General features: G+C 40.3%; 1 protein-coding gene across 2 annotated transcripts; it reads left to right on the forward strand.

Moving 5' to 3' along the window:
* The first annotated feature begins 127 nt into the window (after positions 1 to 127).
* mctp1b (multiple C2 domains, transmembrane 1b) lies at positions 128 to 20,130 on the forward strand. Of its 2 annotated transcripts, none has more exons than XM_058616815.1 (21): positions 128 to 813; positions 1,362 to 1,775; positions 7,366 to 7,486; positions 7,569 to 7,711; positions 7,806 to 7,885; positions 8,563 to 8,686; positions 9,859 to 10,029; positions 10,392 to 10,522; positions 11,561 to 11,747; positions 11,837 to 11,930; positions 12,449 to 12,551; positions 13,287 to 13,389; positions 14,350 to 14,451; positions 14,541 to 14,615; positions 16,018 to 16,137; positions 16,351 to 16,461; positions 17,217 to 17,270; positions 17,345 to 17,445; positions 18,697 to 18,806; positions 18,890 to 18,987; positions 19,496 to 20,130. In XM_058616815.1, exons 1-21 carry the CDS (start codon positions 451 to 453, stop codon positions 19,565 to 19,567), a joined length of 2,877 nt encoding a protein of 958 aa, XP_058472798.1. In that variant the 5' UTR covers positions 128 to 450; the 3' UTR covers positions 19,568 to 20,130. The 2 variants fall into 2 exon arrangements, with proteins under 2 accessions (XP_058472798.1, XP_058472799.1); XM_058616816.1 differs by having other exon boundaries at positions 129 to 813; positions 9,862 to 10,029; positions 19,496 to 20,129.
* Positions 20,131 to 21,650: the final 1,520 nt, after the last annotated feature.

Raw genomic sequence — 21,650 nt, forward strand, 5'->3', positions numbered from 1 at the left:
ACCTCATCCTGACACTTTAATATTCTTTCTGCTTTTGTTTTGTAGCTTTGAAAATTCATGGATAACAACAATAATAATAATTATACTTTAGCATTAAAAAATCCTTTGGGTTAAAGAGCTTCTACATACTGGTGTATTAAAAATATAGGATCATTATCAATGCTGTTAATGTAGAGCAGCCGTGGCTTTGGGCGGTGGTTTAATACTTTGGTTACTCTGTACATAACACTGTAAAAACACCAAGTTTAACGTGCGCAGAGGCTCAGTTTCCTCCTCTTGTTGTAAAAATATTGTCAAAGGGGCAGGACCACCGAGACTGAGGAGATCCAGGAACACTGACAACACTGTGTTTGTGTTGTGTTTCAACGACTGTCCTGCATCACATTACTGGATCTTTAGCTTCTTCTCCATCAGCCCGACAGCTCCACGGAGCTCCGAGCACAAGCGGGAATGGAGCAGAGCAACGCGGACGAGAGCGAGAGCCTCGCTTCCCTACGAAACACGATATGGAAGCAGCTCCAAGCCAAAGTCAAGCCACTGCGCAGTCCCAGACTGAGCTCCAGGGAGAGGGGGGAAGTAACGAAGAGGAACACGACGACGACGACCGGGAACGAGCCCAACTTACTCTCCCCCCCTCAGTTAAAAGTCCCGTTCGAGGCTCCGCTCCTCGCCGAAGCGGCGGGAAGCGGCTCCAAACTGGAGCCTGAGTCCCCGGAGACGCTGCCCGAACCTCCGCAGCACAACGGCAGCGACAGTGGCGGCAAAGCGGCAACAGAGGCAGAAACACAGCTGGAGCGCAGGGATGAGCAGCCGGTGAGTCAAGTTCTATTTTTTAACCTTTTAATCTAAAGTCTTTGTCACAACTTTATGAAAGTGAGGATAGTTATTATACACGTTTGTTAGAGGAGACATGCAGACATGAAGGGTCCTGTCTGAACTGATAACTTGATAACAACCAGTGGCGGTTCTAGCTTTAATGACACCCTGGGAGACTCCCCTCAAGCATGGACTGAAACAAACTAACACAACAGGGTCAAACAAACTGTGATGTTTTATTACATGTCCACAAGGACATCTAACATATGGCAAATGTAAAAAAATTTAACAACATCTGTGGGGAAAATAAAATTGTATAATTAAAAAAAATTAATAAATAGACACAAATATTTCTCAATTGCACAAATCCTTCATCAGAACAATGGAAAAACACAGTTAAGAGAAGCCAGTTATAACACTGTAAATATGGCAGAAATTTACACAACAATAAGAGCAGCGAGAAACAATAATAATTTAATTGAAATGAAATAGACAAAAGTATTTCTCAATTGTTCAAATCTTTCATCGGATAACTTGATCTTTAGCTTCTTCTCTATCAGCCCGACAGCTCCACGGAGCTCCGAGCACAAGCGGGAATGGAGCAGAGCGACGCGGACGAGAGCGAGAGCTTCGCTTCCCTACGAGACACGATATGGAAGCAGCTCCAAGCCAAAGTCAAGCCACTGCGCAGTCCCAGACTGGGCTCCAGGGAGAGGGGGGAAGTAACGAAGAGGAACACGACGACGACGACCGGGAACGAGCCCAACTTACTCTCCCCCCCTCAGTTAAAAGTCCCGTTCGAGGCTCCGCTCCTCGGCGAAGCGGCGGGAAGTGGCTCCAAACTGGAGTCTGAGTCCCCGGAGACGATGCCTGAACCTCCGCAGCACAACTGCAGCGACAGTGGTGGCAAAGCGGCAACAGAGGCAGAAACACAGCTGGAGCGCAGGAATGAGCAGCCGGTGAGTCAAGTTCTGGTTTTTATATTTTTATTATAATTTTTAATTTCTCCTTTATTTAACCAGATAAAAGACCCATTGAGATCAAGATCTCTTTCACAAGGGTGACCTGGCCAAGAAAGGCAGCAGCACACATCATAGTTAAATAAAAACAGGAAGTCAGCAACTACAATACAAACATGGAAATACAAAAGTACAACTAGACATAAAGTGCAAGAGTTGTGGTCACAGTAACAATTTAAAAACACAGGCACTGTTCAATGGATTTCTGTTGTCTGACTTTTAAGATGGAGCGGAAAGCTCCCAGTGAAATAAAAGCTTGCAATTTAAGTTCAGTTTGGAGGGTATTCCAAGCAGAGGGGGCAGAGAAACTGAAAGCTTTTTTTCCCATTTTGGTCCGAACGCGTGAGGCGGACAAGTGCAAAATGTCATTTGCACGTAAGGCATAATGGCTTCTGGTTCCCTGAAGAAAAGTACTTAAATAGGTATGAACTAAGCCGAGAAGAGCCTTATAGACCAGAGTCATCCTGTGTGTGTAGCGTCTTTCAGACAGAGAGGACATGGAAGCTTTGGTATACAGTTCACAGTGATGAACCTCAGAGCACAATGATAGACTGGAGTCAAAGACTGTAGGCAACTGTTAGAGGCACACATGTACACAACATCGCCATAGTCAAGTATTGGTAAGAATGTTGCTGATATCAGGACCTTCCTAGCTCTGAGGGAGAAACAAGACTTGTTTCTATAAAACAAACCGAGCTTCACCCTTAATTTAGAAAACAAATTTATAACATGCACTTTGAAAGATAGCTCCACATCAATCATAAATACCAGGTACTTATAACTGGTAACCAGCTCAAGAGCTCTGCCATGGGAAGTTCTAATTGAGGGGATTTGTTCCATGGGAACAGATGAGTTTGAAAAAAACATTATTTTGGATTTTTCAGCATTTAAAACCAGTTTCAATTTCTCCAGATTAGTCTGCACTGTATCAAGGGCGGATTGCAAAAATATGAATGCTTGTGAAGAGCAATAAATGACTGTATCATCAGCATAAAAATGGTGTGAGGCATTGGACAAGTTTGCACACAGATCGTTAATATAAATTGTAAACAAAAGTGGTCCTAGGACTGAGCCTTGAGGTACACCTTTTGTGACCTCAAGAAAAGTGGAACTAACTCCAGCCATCTGAACACATTGTGTCCTATTTGCCAAATAGTCTTTTACCCAAGTAGTAGCTTGTGTGGAGACGCCTTTTCTGATGAGAATATCTAGCAAAATATTGTGATCCACAGTGTCAAATGCCTTGGACAGGTCAATGAACAGGGCAACACAAAACTTTTTTGAGTCCAATGCCTCAAACACATCGTTTAAAACTTTTATGGCAGCAGTAGCAGTGCTGTTTTGCTTCCTAAAACCTGATTGAAGAGAGTTTAGAATGTTGTAAAAAGTCCTTCAACTGATCACAAACCAATTTTTCAAATATTTTCGCCAAAATACATAATTTTGAAATAGGCCTATAATTGTTTGCATTTGAGGGTTCGCCTCCTTTAAGCAGTGGGAGGACAAACGCAGATTTCCAAATTTTAGGAAGTTTGTTTCTGCTAACGCTTAAGTTAAAAATACCAGTAAAAATTCAGATTTAGCCTTCTTTATGAGGGAGGTACATTTATTGCGCCCCCGGCGTGCTTATTACGAGTTCGGAAATAGCTGGAGAGGACATTTTATCCTTAATCCTTATTTTCAACTTCCTGATTAACTTCCCTTCATCTAACTCCAACTCTAACTCAAGAGCCTGAGGGAAACAAATAGCTTTGTGACAAACATCTTAACTCTGTAGTCCATTGGCTAAAGCTAGAGTTGTTGTCACTGGGAGGGTAAATGTTGGTTTAGTATTAGCTTCGGGCAGTGTAATATAAATAATTGCTGTGTTAACATTGCTGTGCAGACTTGTATGTCAGTTAGACTGACCCCATTACAGACCACACAACCTGTTTGTGGTCTGCTCTTCATAGCATCTCTGATCTGTGGGGATCTGGTAATGCTGTCCCATTAGTCTGTCTCTGACTATTTTGCCACGGTTCCATCAGTGATATTACCTGGTACTTTTTGTAGTACCTGCTCTGCTCTGGTTCAGAGCGAGTTGAGGCGACACCATGTGTGACGTCGTCAGACTTCCGGCCACTGATTGACACAAAAATCAAGCCAAACAATGCTGAACTGTAGCTCAGTTAAAGAGACTTAATAATCCTGAAAATGTGGGTTAATCTCCAACATTTACCAAGGAAAGGTCTAAAAACTCAATATTTAACAGAGGAGTCTGGTGTATTTAGAGACAGCCCTGCTGAGCGGCATCACAAACCCTGCCGCTGTATTTCAGTCCAGTGACTGTGTAAGACGTCATGGAGGAAGTACTGAACAACTGCTTTACAAGTGTGTTGCATCCCCCGGAGAACCCTGAGAAACCCCAAGCACACACGTGGAGAACATGCAAACTCCATGCAGAAAGGCCCTTTTTCCGTCAGGGTGTCGAACCCGGGTCTTCTTGCTGCAAAGGCAAGAGTGCTAACCAGTACACCAACCTGAATTTCTAATGAACCTCACCTGGGCCAGTCAGGCAGGCTGTATCATGCTCAGGTCTGGTCTATAGGGATGAACAGCGTTGTTTGCTGCCAGGGGGGTGTGTCAGAGCCGTTACCATGGTTGTGTGATGTCAGCTATCAGAGCTCTTTATAAATTATACACGTGATAAAAATCTACTGCCCCTCTGGTCAAACACCAGTTACTGCATTCAATTGTTGCTTTTGGTTTTCTTACCCCCGTCTTGAAGAAGAAAGAAGGAGAAATTTGAAGTAATTATTGTAATTCTCATAAATTGGTAATGAAGAAACACCAAAGTCAGGAAATGAAGAAGATAAGATAGAAGATACCGTAGTAAAATACTACTAAAAAATAGGATTTGCAATAATACACTGCACATGTGAAAGTTGCCCTCCAGCTCTCTAAACCCTCTGCCTGTCTTGTTACCATGGGGTCCAGGGCAGAGTGGAACTCTCTCCCTTCACACCTTCAAAGGCACCCTTAGATTAAAGGCATTATTGTTATTATTGGCCTTATACAGTATATGAAAGTGTACCAATGACTGAACCTTTAGCCAGAGCAGGTCATCTCACCCAAGTGTATAACCCTGGTGTGTCAACACTTTACAATTCATAATAAACCTCAGGGATGCGTGGCAAACAGTGTCAATCATTCGAAGACATTGAGCAGAAGCATTTGTGTATAAAAGATCTCAATAATCCAACACTGACCGCTTTTTTGCATTAAGAGAGAGTAGAGAGAGCTTCCTGACAAGTTTCTCCACATGTAACTTTGAAAGAGAGGGAGTCATCAATCAAGACACACAGGTATTTATACATGTGAACCACCTCCATATCATTTCCCTCCACAGTGGACACTGAGGGATCATTTGTGAACTCTTCCTAGAATTGGAAAACAACATAAGCTTAGTCTTGTGTGCATTGGGAAGTTTCAGGTTAAGTAATGAGTGCTGAGAACAACAAAGGCTTTCTGCGCCGATTTAATGGCCGGACCAAGAGTAAATAACTGTCACAAGCATAACAATGCAAATTATCATCTGACACGTTTACACCCAGATCATTGATGTAAATAACAAATAAGAAGGGGACCTAATACAGAACCCTGCGGCATCCCCTTGTGGACAGTAACACATTCAGAGTCCAGAGTGAACAAGTCTAAGTTTTAAAATATCGTGGTCTTCAGTGTCAAATGCTTTTGAAAAATCTATGAAAAGTGATACACAATGTTGTTTCTTGTCAAGTGCAACAATAATGTCATTTACAGCTTAATTGAAGCCTGATTGATATTTTGATAAGAGATAAAAAATAAAACGTCTTTACTTGCTCACTCACAAGAGCTTCAAGAATTTTGGCCACCACTGACAGATTAGATTCTCTGGATAAACACCTCCCATTACATTTGAATTTTCGTATTAGCTGGCTCTTACCGGTGTTTGTCACTTTTCCCGGTGCTTCGTCACCAACCATTCTCTGGCCACACCCCCAATAAGGGGGGTCAGAGTGGCTACAGAGCACTCATATTTCTGGAGGATGCCGCAGCAGAGCCGTTTTAATTCAGCGGAATTCAGTACGGGGTAGTAAAAAGAAGTAGGAAAATGACACATCAGGTTTAGTTTTCAGAATAAAGTAGTTGCTGTAGTAGTCTAATACAGTGATTTCGATGTATGTATACATGAATATGACATTTCCATATATGAAATTCTGTTATCACCAGCACTGTACCTGGTAATATTATGGTAATTAACATTATTATGTGTTATTACTTTTCTGGATAGGGTGAATTGATCCAGAGGGTTTCATGTGCTAAAAGTCCAGATTCATTTGAAAACTATCAAATCAATCTCAAGTCATGTGTTGAACACAGTCAGCCGAGACCTGTATTCATATTCCACAGCCATATAGTGCTACCCTAATGTATTCTATCACATTATAGAGGTATTGATCAGAGCACTGGTGGGTGAGTGTTGACAGGATGTTACATCCTCTGCAGAGTAGTTGCCGGCTTTAAAAGTGATGTATGGTGAGCTCAGTCTTTGATTAACACCACAAACTTTTTCTTTTCTTTTGGAAACTTACCCACGTAGAAGCAGAATTACTGTATGTACTAACACTACTATTTGGTATACACTGTATGTTCATCCCATAGAAATACAGTACATGTACATGCCTGTATGCTTGTTTATTAATTCTCTGTTATCAGGATAATGTTCTGAGATAAGAGTTACGTTACTTGTCCAGAGACACATTGGCATGAAGAACCAGACAATGTAATAAATTCCTGATAAGTGTACTCTCTGACTTTTACACATTTTTGTAATGTCATTGTCTGTAACTTAGTGCCAAGACCCATCTTACCTATGTGTCGTATTCAGGGATGGCCCATAGTTATGTTTTTGCATCACTGGGAGATGACAGTGGACTCTTAATGCAAACATGTTGTAGTTTTTGAAGGACAGTTACTGACGAGCTTTTGGTGCTTGGCGTTATATGGAATTAGATTTTTGTCAATATAACAACACTTTTCATGAAGCAAATAAAACAGCAATTTAAACATTCAAAAATATTGTATTTTATTGTTTGAGAATACACTTGTTCTTTGTGGCCGGCCATACTGACAGAGGCCACTTTCTGTGTATTTCTAGTTTTTTATCCTCCTTTTACGTCTGTTCTGCTTGTTGACATTCTGCATCACCACACCAGGAAGGCTGTTGCTGTAGTGAAAGTGAGTGTTACACACCTCAATAACGCTGTGGACGGATGAGAGGAAGCTGCTCTGGTGTAATTTCCTGTCAGTGGTAACTCCCCTGAGAGAACTGACGCTTCAGCCAGTGTTACTGTAGCTGTGCGAAAGGCAAGTGAATGCAAACGCAGCTCAGGTAGTGAGGGCTTCAACTCGTCCTTTTTTGCAGAAACTTTGTGGTTTGGATGATGGATTTGATGGAAATGTGGTGTTTGCACTTGATGGATCTGTTTATTTATTTGATTTTTTTCAGAGTTCGGTTGTTCCGTGTTCTTCAGGGACTGATTCTGAGCGACCCACCCCAAGCTTGTTGATGTACAACCTGGAGATTGAACTCAAGAGAGGCCACAACCTGGCCATACGAGACAAAGGAGGTACATTCATGTCTTGTCCGTTTACTTTTATTTCTCTGTCTTGCACTTGTGGACGTGTCAGATTTGCTTTGTTTGTGTTTAGGCAGCAGCGATCCGTATGTGAAGATCAAACTCGCCAATAAAGATGTGTTTAAGAGCAAAGTCATCTCCAAAAACCTCAACCCTGTGTGGAATGAGAAGAAGAGTTTGATCCTGGACAGTCTGAGTGAACCACTGAATGTGAAGGTAATTAAAGGCTCGAGCACACACACACACACACACACACATGCATTCTTAGTGAAGAGAAGTCAGTGGAGATTTTTCTGTTGCTTCTCTGCAGGTGTTTGATTATGACTTTGGCTTTCAAGACGACTTCATAGGCTCTGCTTATCTCCATCTGGACTCTCTGGAGCAGCAGAGGTACAGTGCATTAAAGGGATAGTTTAAGCTTTTTGATATTTCTGCCAAGCTTTAAGGATCCACGTTACTCTGAAGTGAAATGTAAAGACAGGAAATAGGTTATTTTGGTTTAAATATTGTTGAACTTGAACATGACAACTATAGCATGTTTTTTACAAATGTAGGTTAAACTGTTAACAAACAGACCCCACCCAAAAAGTGCGCACTGTGCAGGTGGGATGGCGGGTGTCATGATTGTGTACTCACTACACTACACCACAGTATAATATAATAGTATTCATATATAGATAATGTAGTAATTTGATATTTTCAATAGGGTTAGTAGTATAATAGTTAGTAATAATTGACTAAAATCCGCATTCTCATTCATTTTGTTTATTTTGTGTTTACATGCTGCCTAATTTACACGAAAAACGATACAATTTACTGCTACTGAGATAAAATGTTCTCATGTTGGGGAAAATAATTGCACCCATTTTCTTAGCTTTAGCTTTAAAGGGAGGGGCAGCAGTGGCAGCTATTCCAGCCATGTGTTTGGTTTCTCTCTTTGTCACTGACATCAGCTGATTTTCTGTCAAAACGTGGATGACATAAGTTTTATGGAAGTGTCTATTGCTTCATTCAGCACTAAGTAAAAGAGTTGATCATAGCACATACTGTATGTGTATGATATCCAGGACGATACCTGTATTTCTGGAGCTGAAGGACCCACAGTACCCTGATGAGGACCTGGGCACCCTGGAGCTGGATGTCACCCTGTCACCTAAAGACCGTTCCATAGAGGAATGTCGAGAGTCCACAGTATGTATGGCGTCTCCCACTCTCCATGTGTATAGTTATATTATTGAATAAGCAACTTAGATCCTCTTTATCCAACACTAAAGTTTAGGTTGTAGGAGGTACTGACTTCACCGGGAACCAACCTGAGACCTGAACTTAAGAATTAAACATGGCACAGCTGATAACATCAACAATAACTGGTTTATTGGAGTGTCTGGCACTCATCCCGACTGTGTTCTCATCCGTGGTTTATAATGTAAAAAAAGAGAGCCACACTCAATCCCAGGCAAGTTGACAGACTTGTGTTTCTCTCAGATAATATCAGAAATGAAGCTGTTTGCAGTGACAAACGGCTTCTGGATGTAACGTTATTATATTTCAGATAAATAACGGAAAGTTTTTTTTTAATTTCATTCCACTCTACTGACGGACTGCTGTCATTAATACTGTAACACTAGCAGCACTGTTAATAATGTAACAAGAAATCCATGACGTTTGTGGGGTATTGGGGGAGCGGTGATGGTGGAAGCCTTATGTGAATAAAGTGAATGTATAGTGGTGATTAGGCTCTTAGTGACTCCCTGGAGCTGTGCCCTAACTCACCCCTCCATGCTGAGGAGTGGAGCTCTCTTTGCACACTGAAGCGCTCCGCTCACATGGACCCATGCAATGATCCTCTTCTTCTTCTTTGGTGCAAATACGTCCTATGCCCCGCGTCCAGACTTGCACCGTCACCCGATGGTGAAGTGGAATACTACAATTCAATATAATTCAATTCAATTCAATTCAATTTTATTCCATTTTATTTGTATAGCGCCAAATCAAGTCTCCGCACATACGACAACATCATCGAGAGCAGAGAAACCCAACAATTCACATAATGAACAAACATGGCAATTGTCTGTCGATTCGTCCGTTGCTTCCATCTTAGTTTTCTGTCGCTCTGTATGTGTCATCTGGGTCATTGATGTGATTGGTTGTAGATCTGTCCAGTGGCGTACAGAGGAGATGAAGTGGGAGGTGACAACACCATTTCCAGCCATGTCTAGGCAGAGATATAGTTAGTTTTTTATTTATTTTATGGAAACTGCTGCAGAGCTGAAATCATCAGTGGTCTAATCAAACTCTGTGTGTGTGTGTGTGTGTGTTTGTTTGTGTGTGTGTGTGTGTGTGTGTGTGTGTGCGTGGACAAGCAGCAGCAGCCGTCTACATTTGTCCCAGAGATGCGTCGGAAGTCCCAGCTCTGGCGAGGGATCGTCAGCATCGCGCTGTTGGAAGGTCGAGGCCTAACACCAATGGATTCCAACGGCCTGAGTGACCCATACGTCAAGTTCAAACTGGGTATTCAGAAGTACAGGAGCAAGGTTGGTCCTCCCTGACCTCTGTGGTGGGCAGATCTTTACAGAAATCTGTGTTTTTTATTTCCTATTATGTTTTCTATCGCTGAGCGCCATCTGTCTTGCTGCGACTCTTTATTTTCTGTCCTCGCAGCAGCGTGATATATCCCAGACTTTGGGTAAAAACACTGAGCACTAAGGGACAGTAAAAAAGTCTTTCTTCAGTTTGTTCTGGTGGAACCACAGGCTATATATAGTATATAGTTATGACTTAATATTTGTTTTCTTAGCAAATAGCCATATAATAAGGAGGATAACATGCAGTGAACCAGTCATTGACAAAAGCTACTTGTTAAAAATGTTAGTGATTGACGTTTGTTGCTTTTTAGACTGTGCCAAAGACGCTGAGTCCTCAGTGGAGAGAGCAGTTTGATCTGAATCTGTTCGACGAGAAAGGGGGAGTGCTGGAGATCACAGTGTGGGACAGAGACCCTGGCATGAGAGACGACTTGATGGGATGGTTAGTTCCACTTCTCTGCTCCACTTATGCCGAGTTATTACTGCTCAGTTTTCACAGTGGTGGCAGTGCTGTGTGTCTCACAGAGATCATTCACTTCAGAGGTCTCACACTTCCAGCTTGCAGGCCACATGTGTTTCTGAAGGCCATTATTTCACAATCTTTCGGGAGGCAGAGTAGCATTTAATTCGTTATGAACAGTTTTTTACGCCCACAAATGAAAACATAGACTCTAAGTAGGGCCAGCCCGAAGAAGTTGAAGGTGGAGTTTCTGGTTCTTCTTCCACCTTGAAACAAACTAACAGGCACCTGAAGTGTTCTCCAGGCAGGCAGGCTGCAGAGTGAAAGGCGGAACGGAAGCTTGATCTCTTGTTTCGCTCGTTGATGAGCCAGCGTCATCAAACCTGGTGATCATGTGGGTTTGGAATTATTCGTAACAATTTTGTAATTGTAACCAGTAACGATGCAGCACATGAAAAATGTATCGCAGCAAAACTATCAAAATCATCGAAAATATGTAGTGAAGTACGAGTGGTAGTAGGAGGGAAAAAAATACTCCAGTAAAGTACAGATACAGCATTTTAGTACTTAAGTAAAGTAGTGAAGTAGTTCTACTTCGTTACTATACATCTCTGGCCGTGACACCCAGGTAACTCAGCTACTGCTTCGTCTTTATTGACTGATGAAAAAAGTAACCATGTGCAATAAGATAGACAACTGAGAATGAAATGCATCAGTGAATCAGTGAAGATGCTCCGATCCTCTCTTCAGTGTTACTGTATTATATCTATATTAGGTATTTTCCTGGTTTTATAATCATCATATTTTATTATTTTTGAATACATTAGTGTTACAGAAATACTGATTTGATTATATATAATATATATTTATATCAAATGATATAAAAAATATTTTTTTTCAAGACTCGTAGGACATATTTGTTGCCATCTGGTTCTTTTTCTTAAATGACACATGACAACAGATGAAACTAAGCCTGATTACACTCTTCACTCAGTGTATGTGTGTGTGTGTGTTGTCCAGCTGCCAGTTGGACCTCTCTGCTCTGGCTAAAGAACAAACCCATCGCCTGGAGCTGGAGCTGGACGAGTCCCGGGGCTACGTGGTGCTGCTGGTCACACTCACGGCCTCGGCCTGCGTCTCCATCGCTGACCTGTCCGTCACGCCGCTGGACGACCAAACAGAACGCAGGGACACACTCAAACGCTACGTGGGTGGCGCTGGAATCGCTCAGTTGACTGAATAATGTCCAACACATGAGCGGCAGTGTGACGCTGTGTTTCCTCTTTCCTTCTCCAGAGCTTGTGGAACTCGTTCTCTAACGTGAAAGATGTGGGCATCGTGCAAGTGAAGGTGTTGAGAGCCGAATACCTCATAGCTGCGGATGTCACTGGTAATCAAACACATACACGCTACTGTTTGGGCTGTCACTCGCTGTCTTTACCAAATATCCCAAAAAAAGATGAAAGATTCCATCGTTTACATGGACAGGAAATGAAATGACACCTGATTGTGGTGTGTGTACACAGTCACAATGGACTGTTTTGATATGCACAGTGTTGCAGAAGAAGAAGAAGAGTAATGAGCTAAGAGATGCATTCAAAGGCCCTGGTAAATGCCATCACTTTTGTGTGTGATCTACTGCATGTTGAGTGTAGAGGAGCAGCTTCAAGATGCATCCATGGAACCTCGTAAATGTCATCACTTCTGCAAACAGACATTACTAAATGCTGCTGCTGCCACCTTGTTATAAAAGATGCACCACAAATGAGGTCGTCAATGGGGCAAAAAGTTGTGTTTTTATGAATTACATTACATATTTTTAACCTCCGATGACATCATGTCATGGTCATTTTATACACAACACATTTCTAACATAGTAATCATTTGTGTGATTCATTGTTTCTTCAGGTAAGAGCGACCCTTTCTGTGTGCTGGAGCTAAATAATGACAGACTACAGACACACACTGTTTACAAGAACCTCAGTCCAGAGTGGAACAAAGCCTTCACCTTGTGAGTAACTTAACTTTTTATTACCAAACAGTGTTATAATGTTATTGTGTGGAGAAAGCAGGGTCCATATACTTTGTATTTATATAGGCAGACAGGACTAGAGTGGAAAAACAAAGAAGAACAGCAACAAAATATCAAAAAGACACGATTAGAAAACAGTGGACAACAAGACAAGTAAACGCACACTTCTGTTTGTTTACAGAAACACTGAAAGGCTTTGTGCAAATAATTGTCCCTTTGTCTCTCTTTCAGAATATAATATAAAATCATATTTCTATATATTTGCATGAGAAGCATTTTTCACTTGCCTTTAAAAAAGAAAAAACATTACAAAAAATCATCACTTCACTTTTTACCCCCAAAAGAAAAAGAAATCTCTTTGAGAATATCGGGGCAGCTTTCTGCTTCTGTCTTTCATTAGACAGGTTTCTATTCAAATTTAACCCAAATTTGAACAGAATATTTGAAAAATTGTAAAAGTAAATGCAAATATTAAAATAGATGTGTGGTTAAAAAAAAAAAAAGTGAAGGGGATAAAGAGTCAAAACTGATTTGGACGATGATTTTCCTAATTCAGGGAAAGAATTGTGCCCTTTTTTTCACCTTTCCCCCAAAAAGAGAAAAAACTGAGTGAAAAAAGTCACATAACTGAAACCTCATTCTTTTCAAAGCACAAAATCAAAACCCACGTTTTCCAAGCACAGTCTTCATGGATGATCTCTCTGTTTCCTTCAGTAACGTCAAAGACATTCACTCAGTGTTGACGGTGACGGTGCTTGATGAGGACAGAGACAGGAGCGCAGACTTCCTGGGGAAAGTTGCCATCCCTTTATTACATGTGAGCTGAAATACTGTCTTTGTCTTTGTCAACTCTTTAAAACCTTTTCAGGACACGTCGTCCTCATGAAAGCCAAAACCTGGGCCTCATCAGGCGGAACCTCATTTCTAAAGGAACTGGTTCAGTTTAGGACAGAGATTTGAATTGTGATTATTATTATGGTTATGATTTAGCTTAAGGATATCACTTTGTGTATGTGTGTGTTTGTGTGTGTCGCATGTCCCACATCATTTAAAAAACAAACAAACATACAATTAAAGTAGAGCTGAAACGATTAATCGATTATTAATCTAAAACTAATTTAATCGACTAAAACTATTTTAATAATCGATTAATTTTTTTTTCATGATTAACACAAGATTTCCAATTGTTTAAGCTTCTTAAATGTGAGTATTTTCTTCATTTCTTTGTTCTGGATAACAAAGAAATCCTTAAAAGTTGGAAATGATGATGTTCTCAAATGTCTTGTTTTGTCCACAAACCAAAAATAATTGATTGATTGAATTAATGATTTCTTTGTTATCCAGAGCAAAGAAAATATTGACATTTAAGAAGCTTAAACAATCAGAAATTTTGTTTTGATCATGAAAAAAGCTTTGAACCGATTATTCGATTATCAAAATAGTTGTCGATTAATTTAGTAATCAATTAATAATCTATTCATCGATTAATTGTTTCAGCTCTAGTCAATTTAGAGTGTCCAATTTACCTAATCTCCAAATCTGCATGTTTTTGACCGGAGAACCCGGAGAAACCCCCCCCCCACACACACACACACACGGGGAGAACATGTGAGAACATCAGTGACGTCCTGCAGAACGAGGGTCATGGATTACATCACTGCCAAAAAAAGAATCAGAAGAAGAAGAAATGAGTCGCTCCGGTCCCTTAATCATCCTATTGTTCCATACATCGTGTAGATTTGTGTATGATTGACCTCTGACCTCTGACCTCTGTCAGGTGCGTAACGGTGAGAAGAAAGGCTACATGTTAAAAGATAAGAAGCTGACGGGTCCGACCAAAGGAGTCATCTACCTCGAGATTGATGTCATCTACAACATTGTGAGTATGAGTCCGTGCGGTGGGTCATGTGACTGTGAGTCAGTCACATGACCCACCTGCTCTAAGAGTGGCTGCTCCTTTGTCGTCAGGTCAAAGCTGCGTTGAGGACTGTGGTCCCAGCAGAGCAGAAATATATGGAGGAGGAACTGAAGGTGTCCAAACAGGTACGTTCATACTCTGCCGTACTATCACTGTATCACTGTATTATTATTTGTCTACTAACCCATGTAGAAATGTTCACACCTGACCTGATCATGTGTCTCCTGAGACGTCATAACACATATTATTATAGCTTTTTTTTAATAATTGATCACTGTGTGGATTCTTTTTGGTCCATAGAATGTTAGAAAATCTTCAACCTCAAAACAGTGATGTTGTCAAATGTCTGGTTATTTGTCCTCAACACAAAAATGATTCAGTGTTGATGAAGATACAAGATAATATTCACGTTTAAGAAGCTGAAACATCTGAGAGCTTGTTTTAATGATTTAAAATGTGGATATTCTGATTTACACACAATTATCACTCACCAAAACTTCACGAGTCGTGCAACATTTTTCATACATTTTCCAGTAAAGATGTTGAGGCATCTCCATGGAACCACTCCTCCGGCTGCTTTCTTCAGTGGCCACTTTATGTTGCATCATCCTGATCACCATTATCAAACTTATTTTCCCCTTTATCCTGATAACACGTAGATATTTACATTTACATTTAAGCATTCAGCAGACGCTTTTATCCAAAATGACTTAGAAGAGAGGAATAAGCTACAGAGAAGAAGTCTTGGAAAGAACGCCGAGGTAGGGGTTAGGGCAAGTGCTAGGACAGAAGATGCTCTTGGAAGAGCTGGGTCTTCAAAAGCTTCTTGAAGATAGCTCTTGGTAGCTCATTCCAACAGCGAGTCTGGATTGTCTTGTGTGGGGTGTTTGATGAACGGAGTAGTCGAGGGGTAACATAAGCCTTAGCATCAGTGATTTGAATTTGATGCGGGCGGCTAAGGGTCGCGAGTGGAGCTCAATGAACAGAGGGGTGACGTGTGCCCTTTTAGGCCGATTGAAGACAAGACGTGCTGCTTTTTTCATGATTAAAACAAGATTTCTGATTGTTTAAGCTTCTTAAATGTGAATATTGTCTTCATTTCTTTGCTCTGGAGAACAAAGAAATCATTAAAAGTCAATCATTTTGGTTTGTGGACAAAACAAGACATTTGAGAACATCATCATTTCCAGGTTTGACAAACCCCGATCCACATTTTTTAAGGTTTTCTGATATTTTATGGACCAAGCAATTCATCGATTAATCGAGAAAATAATCGACGGATTCATCGATTATATAACACACCTGAGTCTGTTGTATAGTTATGTCACAACACGAGACTTTCTGTGCACAATTCTGTATCCATTTCACCAATTTAGGACCTTTTCTGGCATTAAACCTCATGAAGACCAACACCTGGTTCTAATGAGGCAGAACCTCTAAGGCTAAGATTTGAATGGATTGAATTCCATTGCTAATTATTTAACTCTCAACTCAAAACTAACAGAAACACCTACTTTGTCGTTTCAGTTGATCCAGCAGAATTTTAATCGTGTGAAGCGGTGCGCCATGGTCCTGATCAACTGGGGATCGTACGTCAATAGTTGCTTTCAATGGGAATCCACGCAGAGGAGCGTCACCGCCTTTGTGGTACGGCATTTACAAGGATGGAAGTCTCTTTTATTTTCTGTAGTGGTGTCGTGACCATGTCCAGGCAGCAGGTGCACTGAGAGCTCTCCGTGCTTCTCCACATCTGCATACTCATTATGTAAATTAGATCCATTATAAATGATGTCATATGCTTATGATGAGTTCCTTTTTTTTTAAAAGCATACAGTGTAAAGGTCTTTTCCACTTTGTCAGCTGTTTGTGGTGGTGGTATGGAACCTGGAGCTCTACATGCTGCCACTGGCACTGGTGCTCCTGCTGCTCTGGAACTACTTCTTCTGCTCAAGCAGGGAGAGAGATGATCTGGTGAGTAAACAAAAAAATCACATCCTGGTTATGTCATGTGGAGGATGACATAAGGATAGACAACCATTCACTCTCACATTTAGAGTGTCCAGTTAACGTAATCTAGAGCTGAAGATCTTTCATGTGAACAGTGTAGTCGTGTGGTAATAAGGAGATACTATTGTAGTGATACTGTTATAATAATATTACCTCTTATTATGCAATGATTACCATGTTATTACTGAATTATAACTGCATTAATTAAGTATATGATGTTGTGCTAACATAAATAAATGTACTGTTACATCAAACAGATGCAATACATGGTCAGATTTAATAATTAGATAATTTAGATAAATGTAAAATCAAGAATAATCGTGTAAATGCAGTAAAAGAAAGACCTGGAAAGTATGGAGAGTAAAGAGTGTTGTGCTGTGGTAGATTTATAATAATAATAATAATAATAATAATGTCAAATACATTTAATATTGAACATTATACTTTCATGTGTGCATGAATACATTATTACATGTCTTTAATAACTGGTGTGCTTCAAACAAAGAGTAGAATAGACCTGAAATTAAATATAAAACAAATTTTCCTTTGTTTTTTTTGTTGAGGTAGAGAAGCATTGTTATGTTATGTTATTTTATATTAATATTGAAAATGTTTCCCGTTTTCCATCCAAACCTTTTCTATAAATAAAAAGTGTGACACAGTCGTCAGATGTGGGTTTTACTTCAGTCCTGTTGTCATCGCATGTTTTTCTGTTGCAGTCAATGGAGGCCATGTTTGAATTGGACGATGAAGAAGAGGATAAAGAGGACAAGGTATCGTCATTAAAAACAGTCAAATATTATGCAACGAGTGGATGGAAGTCTGAGGTTTGTCTCGTCTCTGTCAGGACAAAGGCTTGATGGAGAGACTGCATGCCGTGCAGGAAGTGTTCGTCAGCGTACAGAATGCTCTGGATGAGGTGGCGTCGTATGGAGAGAGGATAAAAAAGTGGGTAACGTTCAGTCTCATCCATTTATTATGAACACATGATGTGTTCTGTGGGAGCGCTCGTTTTCATTCTCCTCCTGTAACAACGCAGTTTTTATGATCAGTGTCAGCAGTAGTTTGCTCTGGGCGTAGAAAAGTATACTTTTATTGCATCTCAAAGTTGATAATAATTTACTATTAAAACAACAAATCTGACTTTAAATTTGAATTTTTTTTTTAAATATTGTACAGTACAACTGTTTTACAGAACACTATCAGATATACCGTACTCTATGTCCGATTTATAGGTCTCTGACACTACACAGGTAGTGTTTTATTTTGAAAAGCCGGATGTCGACGTCCTTGAAAATCAGCTTGACTGCAGACGTTTTACCGCAAATCCCCTTTGTCATTCAGGCGTTAAAATTCAGCATCAGGTAGTTTGACCTCAGTCGGATAACCTCTTAATAAAAGTCTTTTAATAAAGTGAGAAAAGAAGTATGGTAACAGCTGGTCGCAGAGCTGCACGATAAACGAGCGCTCCCACAGACCCGAGCAACTCCAGAATATGCTGGTGTTTTTGAATCTGCATGTGTTTTGGGTCGTTGCAGTGCATTTGCCCCTGTTGGCCACCGGGGGGCGACTGCTGGAAGCAAACACAATTCTGTTTTAATGGAAGTATAAATTTAAGCTTCAGCTCTTCTTCAATAGAACGTGATGTGATGTGCGTGGAGGTGATTGACAGCTGATGTCAGAGCGGGAGGTTAGATCATACGACGTGCGAGCAGACACATCCTCAGATTTTTTTTCATAATCCCACCTCTCTCTCTTACACTTGCACTTGCTGTAGTTTTTCTTCGTCGTCGTCTTCTTCTTCTTGTGTTTTGGTCCGTTCACGTTCTTCATCCTGTCTCTGTTTGTGTGATTGTATACAGTATGTATGTGTGTGTGTGTGTGTGCGTGCTCTACTGGCCCTGGCGTCATGAGTACTCTACACCTTTTAGAGTTTTGTGTGGATGGAAACATTTTCTGAAAACGATGCGGTGGAAACATTAGGTTTCGCTCTGTTTCTGTGTGGTTAGGTCTTAACCGTGTCATAAATAAATAATATAAACAAACCACTGAAGTGAATTCGAAGCACTTTTGGTGAACACATCACTGGGGTTTTCAAAGGAATGAACTTCCTGTTGACGCTCACACACAAGTGCAGATCTTTGGACAGAGTGGACACGTTGAGGACACATGTGCTTCCTGTTTCTCTCTCCACTGCAGCATCTCTAACTGGACTGTGCCTTTTCTGAGCTGGCTGGCGATCACTGCCTTTTGTTTGGCCACAGTTCTTCTCCATCTCATTCCTCTCCGATACCTTGTGCTGGCGTGGGGTGAGTTTTCTGATGTCACTCACAACAGCGTCATTCACACCACGACACAGAACATGCACATGTAGCTTTGTTCTTTTCTGCAGGTATGAATAAATTCACCAAGAAGCTTCGTAATCCGTACAGGATTGACAACAACGAGGTTCTGGACTTTCTATCCAGAGTGCCCTCTGATATTCAAGTGGTGAGTAACCGCTCTCTGATCATAGAGTGTTCAGTAGGACCCAGGCTTTTATTGAGGATTTTTTTACAGTGTGTCCATTTTTATATTAGCTATGTGTTTGTGATGGTTTTCACACAAGAAAACTATTTCATAAAAAACTTACATCATTACATGTCTTCTTCCTCTTTTCCTCATTTTTCACAAAAGTAACTTTGTATCTTGAAGCAAAAAGTTAATGAAAAGTCCTTATTTTTTATAAAGCCTTCATATTATAAACTGTAAATATGTCAATAGTGGGAATAAAGCACACTGTTCTCCACAAAAAACATTCATTTATCCACTAAAAGTTAAGGCTTCCTATTATTCAAAGGAACCATACAAATTTTGATCTCCTATTTGCCATTTTCTGCAGATTGGTCATGCACCACCAAATTCAATTATAATATATAAAAATGTAAGGTTAACTGTCTGTATGCATAAATAATGTAATTTGTGTGTGTGTGTGTGTGTGTGTGTGTGTGATGCACAGATGCAGTACCAGCAGTTGAAGGCTGACACCGAACGAACCGCACTGAAGCGCAGGAAGACCAACCCGAGCTAATGGTCACATGTGTCTTCATGTGTCTTCATGTCTCTGTCCTCTGCTGGAACATTTGTAACTGTAAACAATGTGAACTTATAACAAAGGCTACTTCTGTATTTCTTGGATATTTGGATGATTCAAGGCGTTAATGTTTCTTTTGTGTGTAATTTATTTTCTAAATCCTGAAGAGTTTTTATGATTTTAATGATTCATGTCTTGTCACCACACACATTATAAACCTGTAAAAAATAAATACATTGTTACGAATGTCATGAATATAAACATGTGCATGGATGAAAGCGTGTTGCTGATGGAATAATGCATCTCTGTGTGTGTAAAATGTATCATCATTTATTGTTGCAGGGTCAGGGTTATTTAGCTCTTCTCATGTTAGTACGATGGTGGGCTCATGTAAAAACATGGTTGCTCATATAATCAGGTGATTGTACACTTATAGAAAGTTAACTATGTTGCTTTTTATCTTCAGTTTCTGCCAAATGATAATAATATGACCAAAAAAGTCCACACTGGCTCTTTAATATGCAATTAGATTTAGATTCACAGAATCAAAAATAATAAAATATGGATGTAAATCATTCAAAATGGTTGTACTTTATTTGTTTGAAAATACACTTTTTGTTTGCAATGATCAGGATTTTGTTGACTGATTAATGTATGTGACAGTATATATAAACATGTATATACCCTCATATTAAACCCATATGATGTTAATTTATATAACAGTATATACATGGTTTACGTGTATATTAAAAAACAAAGACATCCACTCCTCAGTGGTCTGTAGGTCAGTCTGTAAGTCAGCATATAGGTCAGTCTGTAAGTCAGTATGTAAGTCACTATGTAGGTCAGTCTGTAAGTCAGTATGTAGGTCAGTCTGTAAGTCAGTATGTAGGTCAGTCTGTAAGTCAGTCTGTAAGTCAGTATGTAGGTCAGTCTGTAAGTCAGTCTGTAAGTCAGCCTGTAGGTCAGTTTGTAAGTCAGTATGTAGGTCAGCCTGTAGGTCAGTATGTAGGTCAGTCTGTAAGTCAGTCTGTGAGTCAGTCTGTAAGTCAGTCTGTAGGTCAGTCTGTAAGTCAGTATGTAGGTCAGTCTGTAGGTCAGTATGTAGGTCAGTCTGTAAGTCAGTCTCTAAGTCAATATGTAGGTCAGTCTGTAGGTCAGTTTGTAAGTCAGTATGTAGGTCAGTCTGTAAGTCAGTATGTAGGTCAGTCTGTAAGTCAGTCTCTAAGTCAATATGTAGGTCAGTCTGTAGGTCAGTCTGTAAGTCAGTATGTAGGTCAGTCTGTAAGTCAGTATGTAGGTCAGTCTGTAAGTCAGTCTCTAAGTCAATATGTAGGTCAGTCTGTAAGTCAGTATGTAAGTCAGTCTGTAAGTCAGTATGTAGGTCAGTCTGTAGGTCAGTATGTAGGTCAGTCTCTAAGTCAATATGTAGGTCAGTCTGTAGGTCAGTATGTAGGTCAGTCTGTAAGTCAGTATGTAGGTCAGTCTGTAAGTCAGTTTGTAAGTCAGTCTGTAGGTCAGTCTCTAAGTCAATATGTAAGACAGTCTGTAGGTCAGTCTATAAGTCAGCATATAGGACAGTCTGTAAGTCAGTCTGTAGGTCGGTCTGTAATATGTAGGTCAGTCTGTTAGTCAGCCTGTAGGTCAGTCTGTAAGTCAGCCTGTAGGTCAGTCTGTAGGTCAGTTAAACTAGGTCAGTTAAACTAGTCTAAAAAGTTGTTGACATTTTAGACATTTCCTTTGCTAAATGTTGTAGATTAACACACCATTTTTGTTTCACAGGTTACAGCCTTTGACTTTATAAATAAATAATAAATAACCTAATAGAATGTGTGACATGTGAGTTTTTGTTGTATTATTCTGCCAAAAACTGTGCTGCCACACACTTACACGTGTGTGTGCATGTGACGTGTTTAGTTGCGGTGCCACCTGAAAACAGGACCCCCCCCCCAAATGTCACGGTGTAACTCGAACACTGGCCGTGTAAATGTCAGTCACTGTCACTGAGCTTATTTTACACTCAGTCTTTGCTCTTTGCACTGTTGACACCTTCTGTGTATTCACTTTACACTGCCTGTGT

Source organism: Solea solea, chromosome 19 (genome assembly GCF_958295425.1).
Source record: "Solea solea chromosome 19, fSolSol10.1, whole genome shotgun sequence".
NCBI lineage: Eukaryota > Metazoa > Chordata > Actinopteri > Pleuronectiformes > Soleidae > Solea > Solea solea.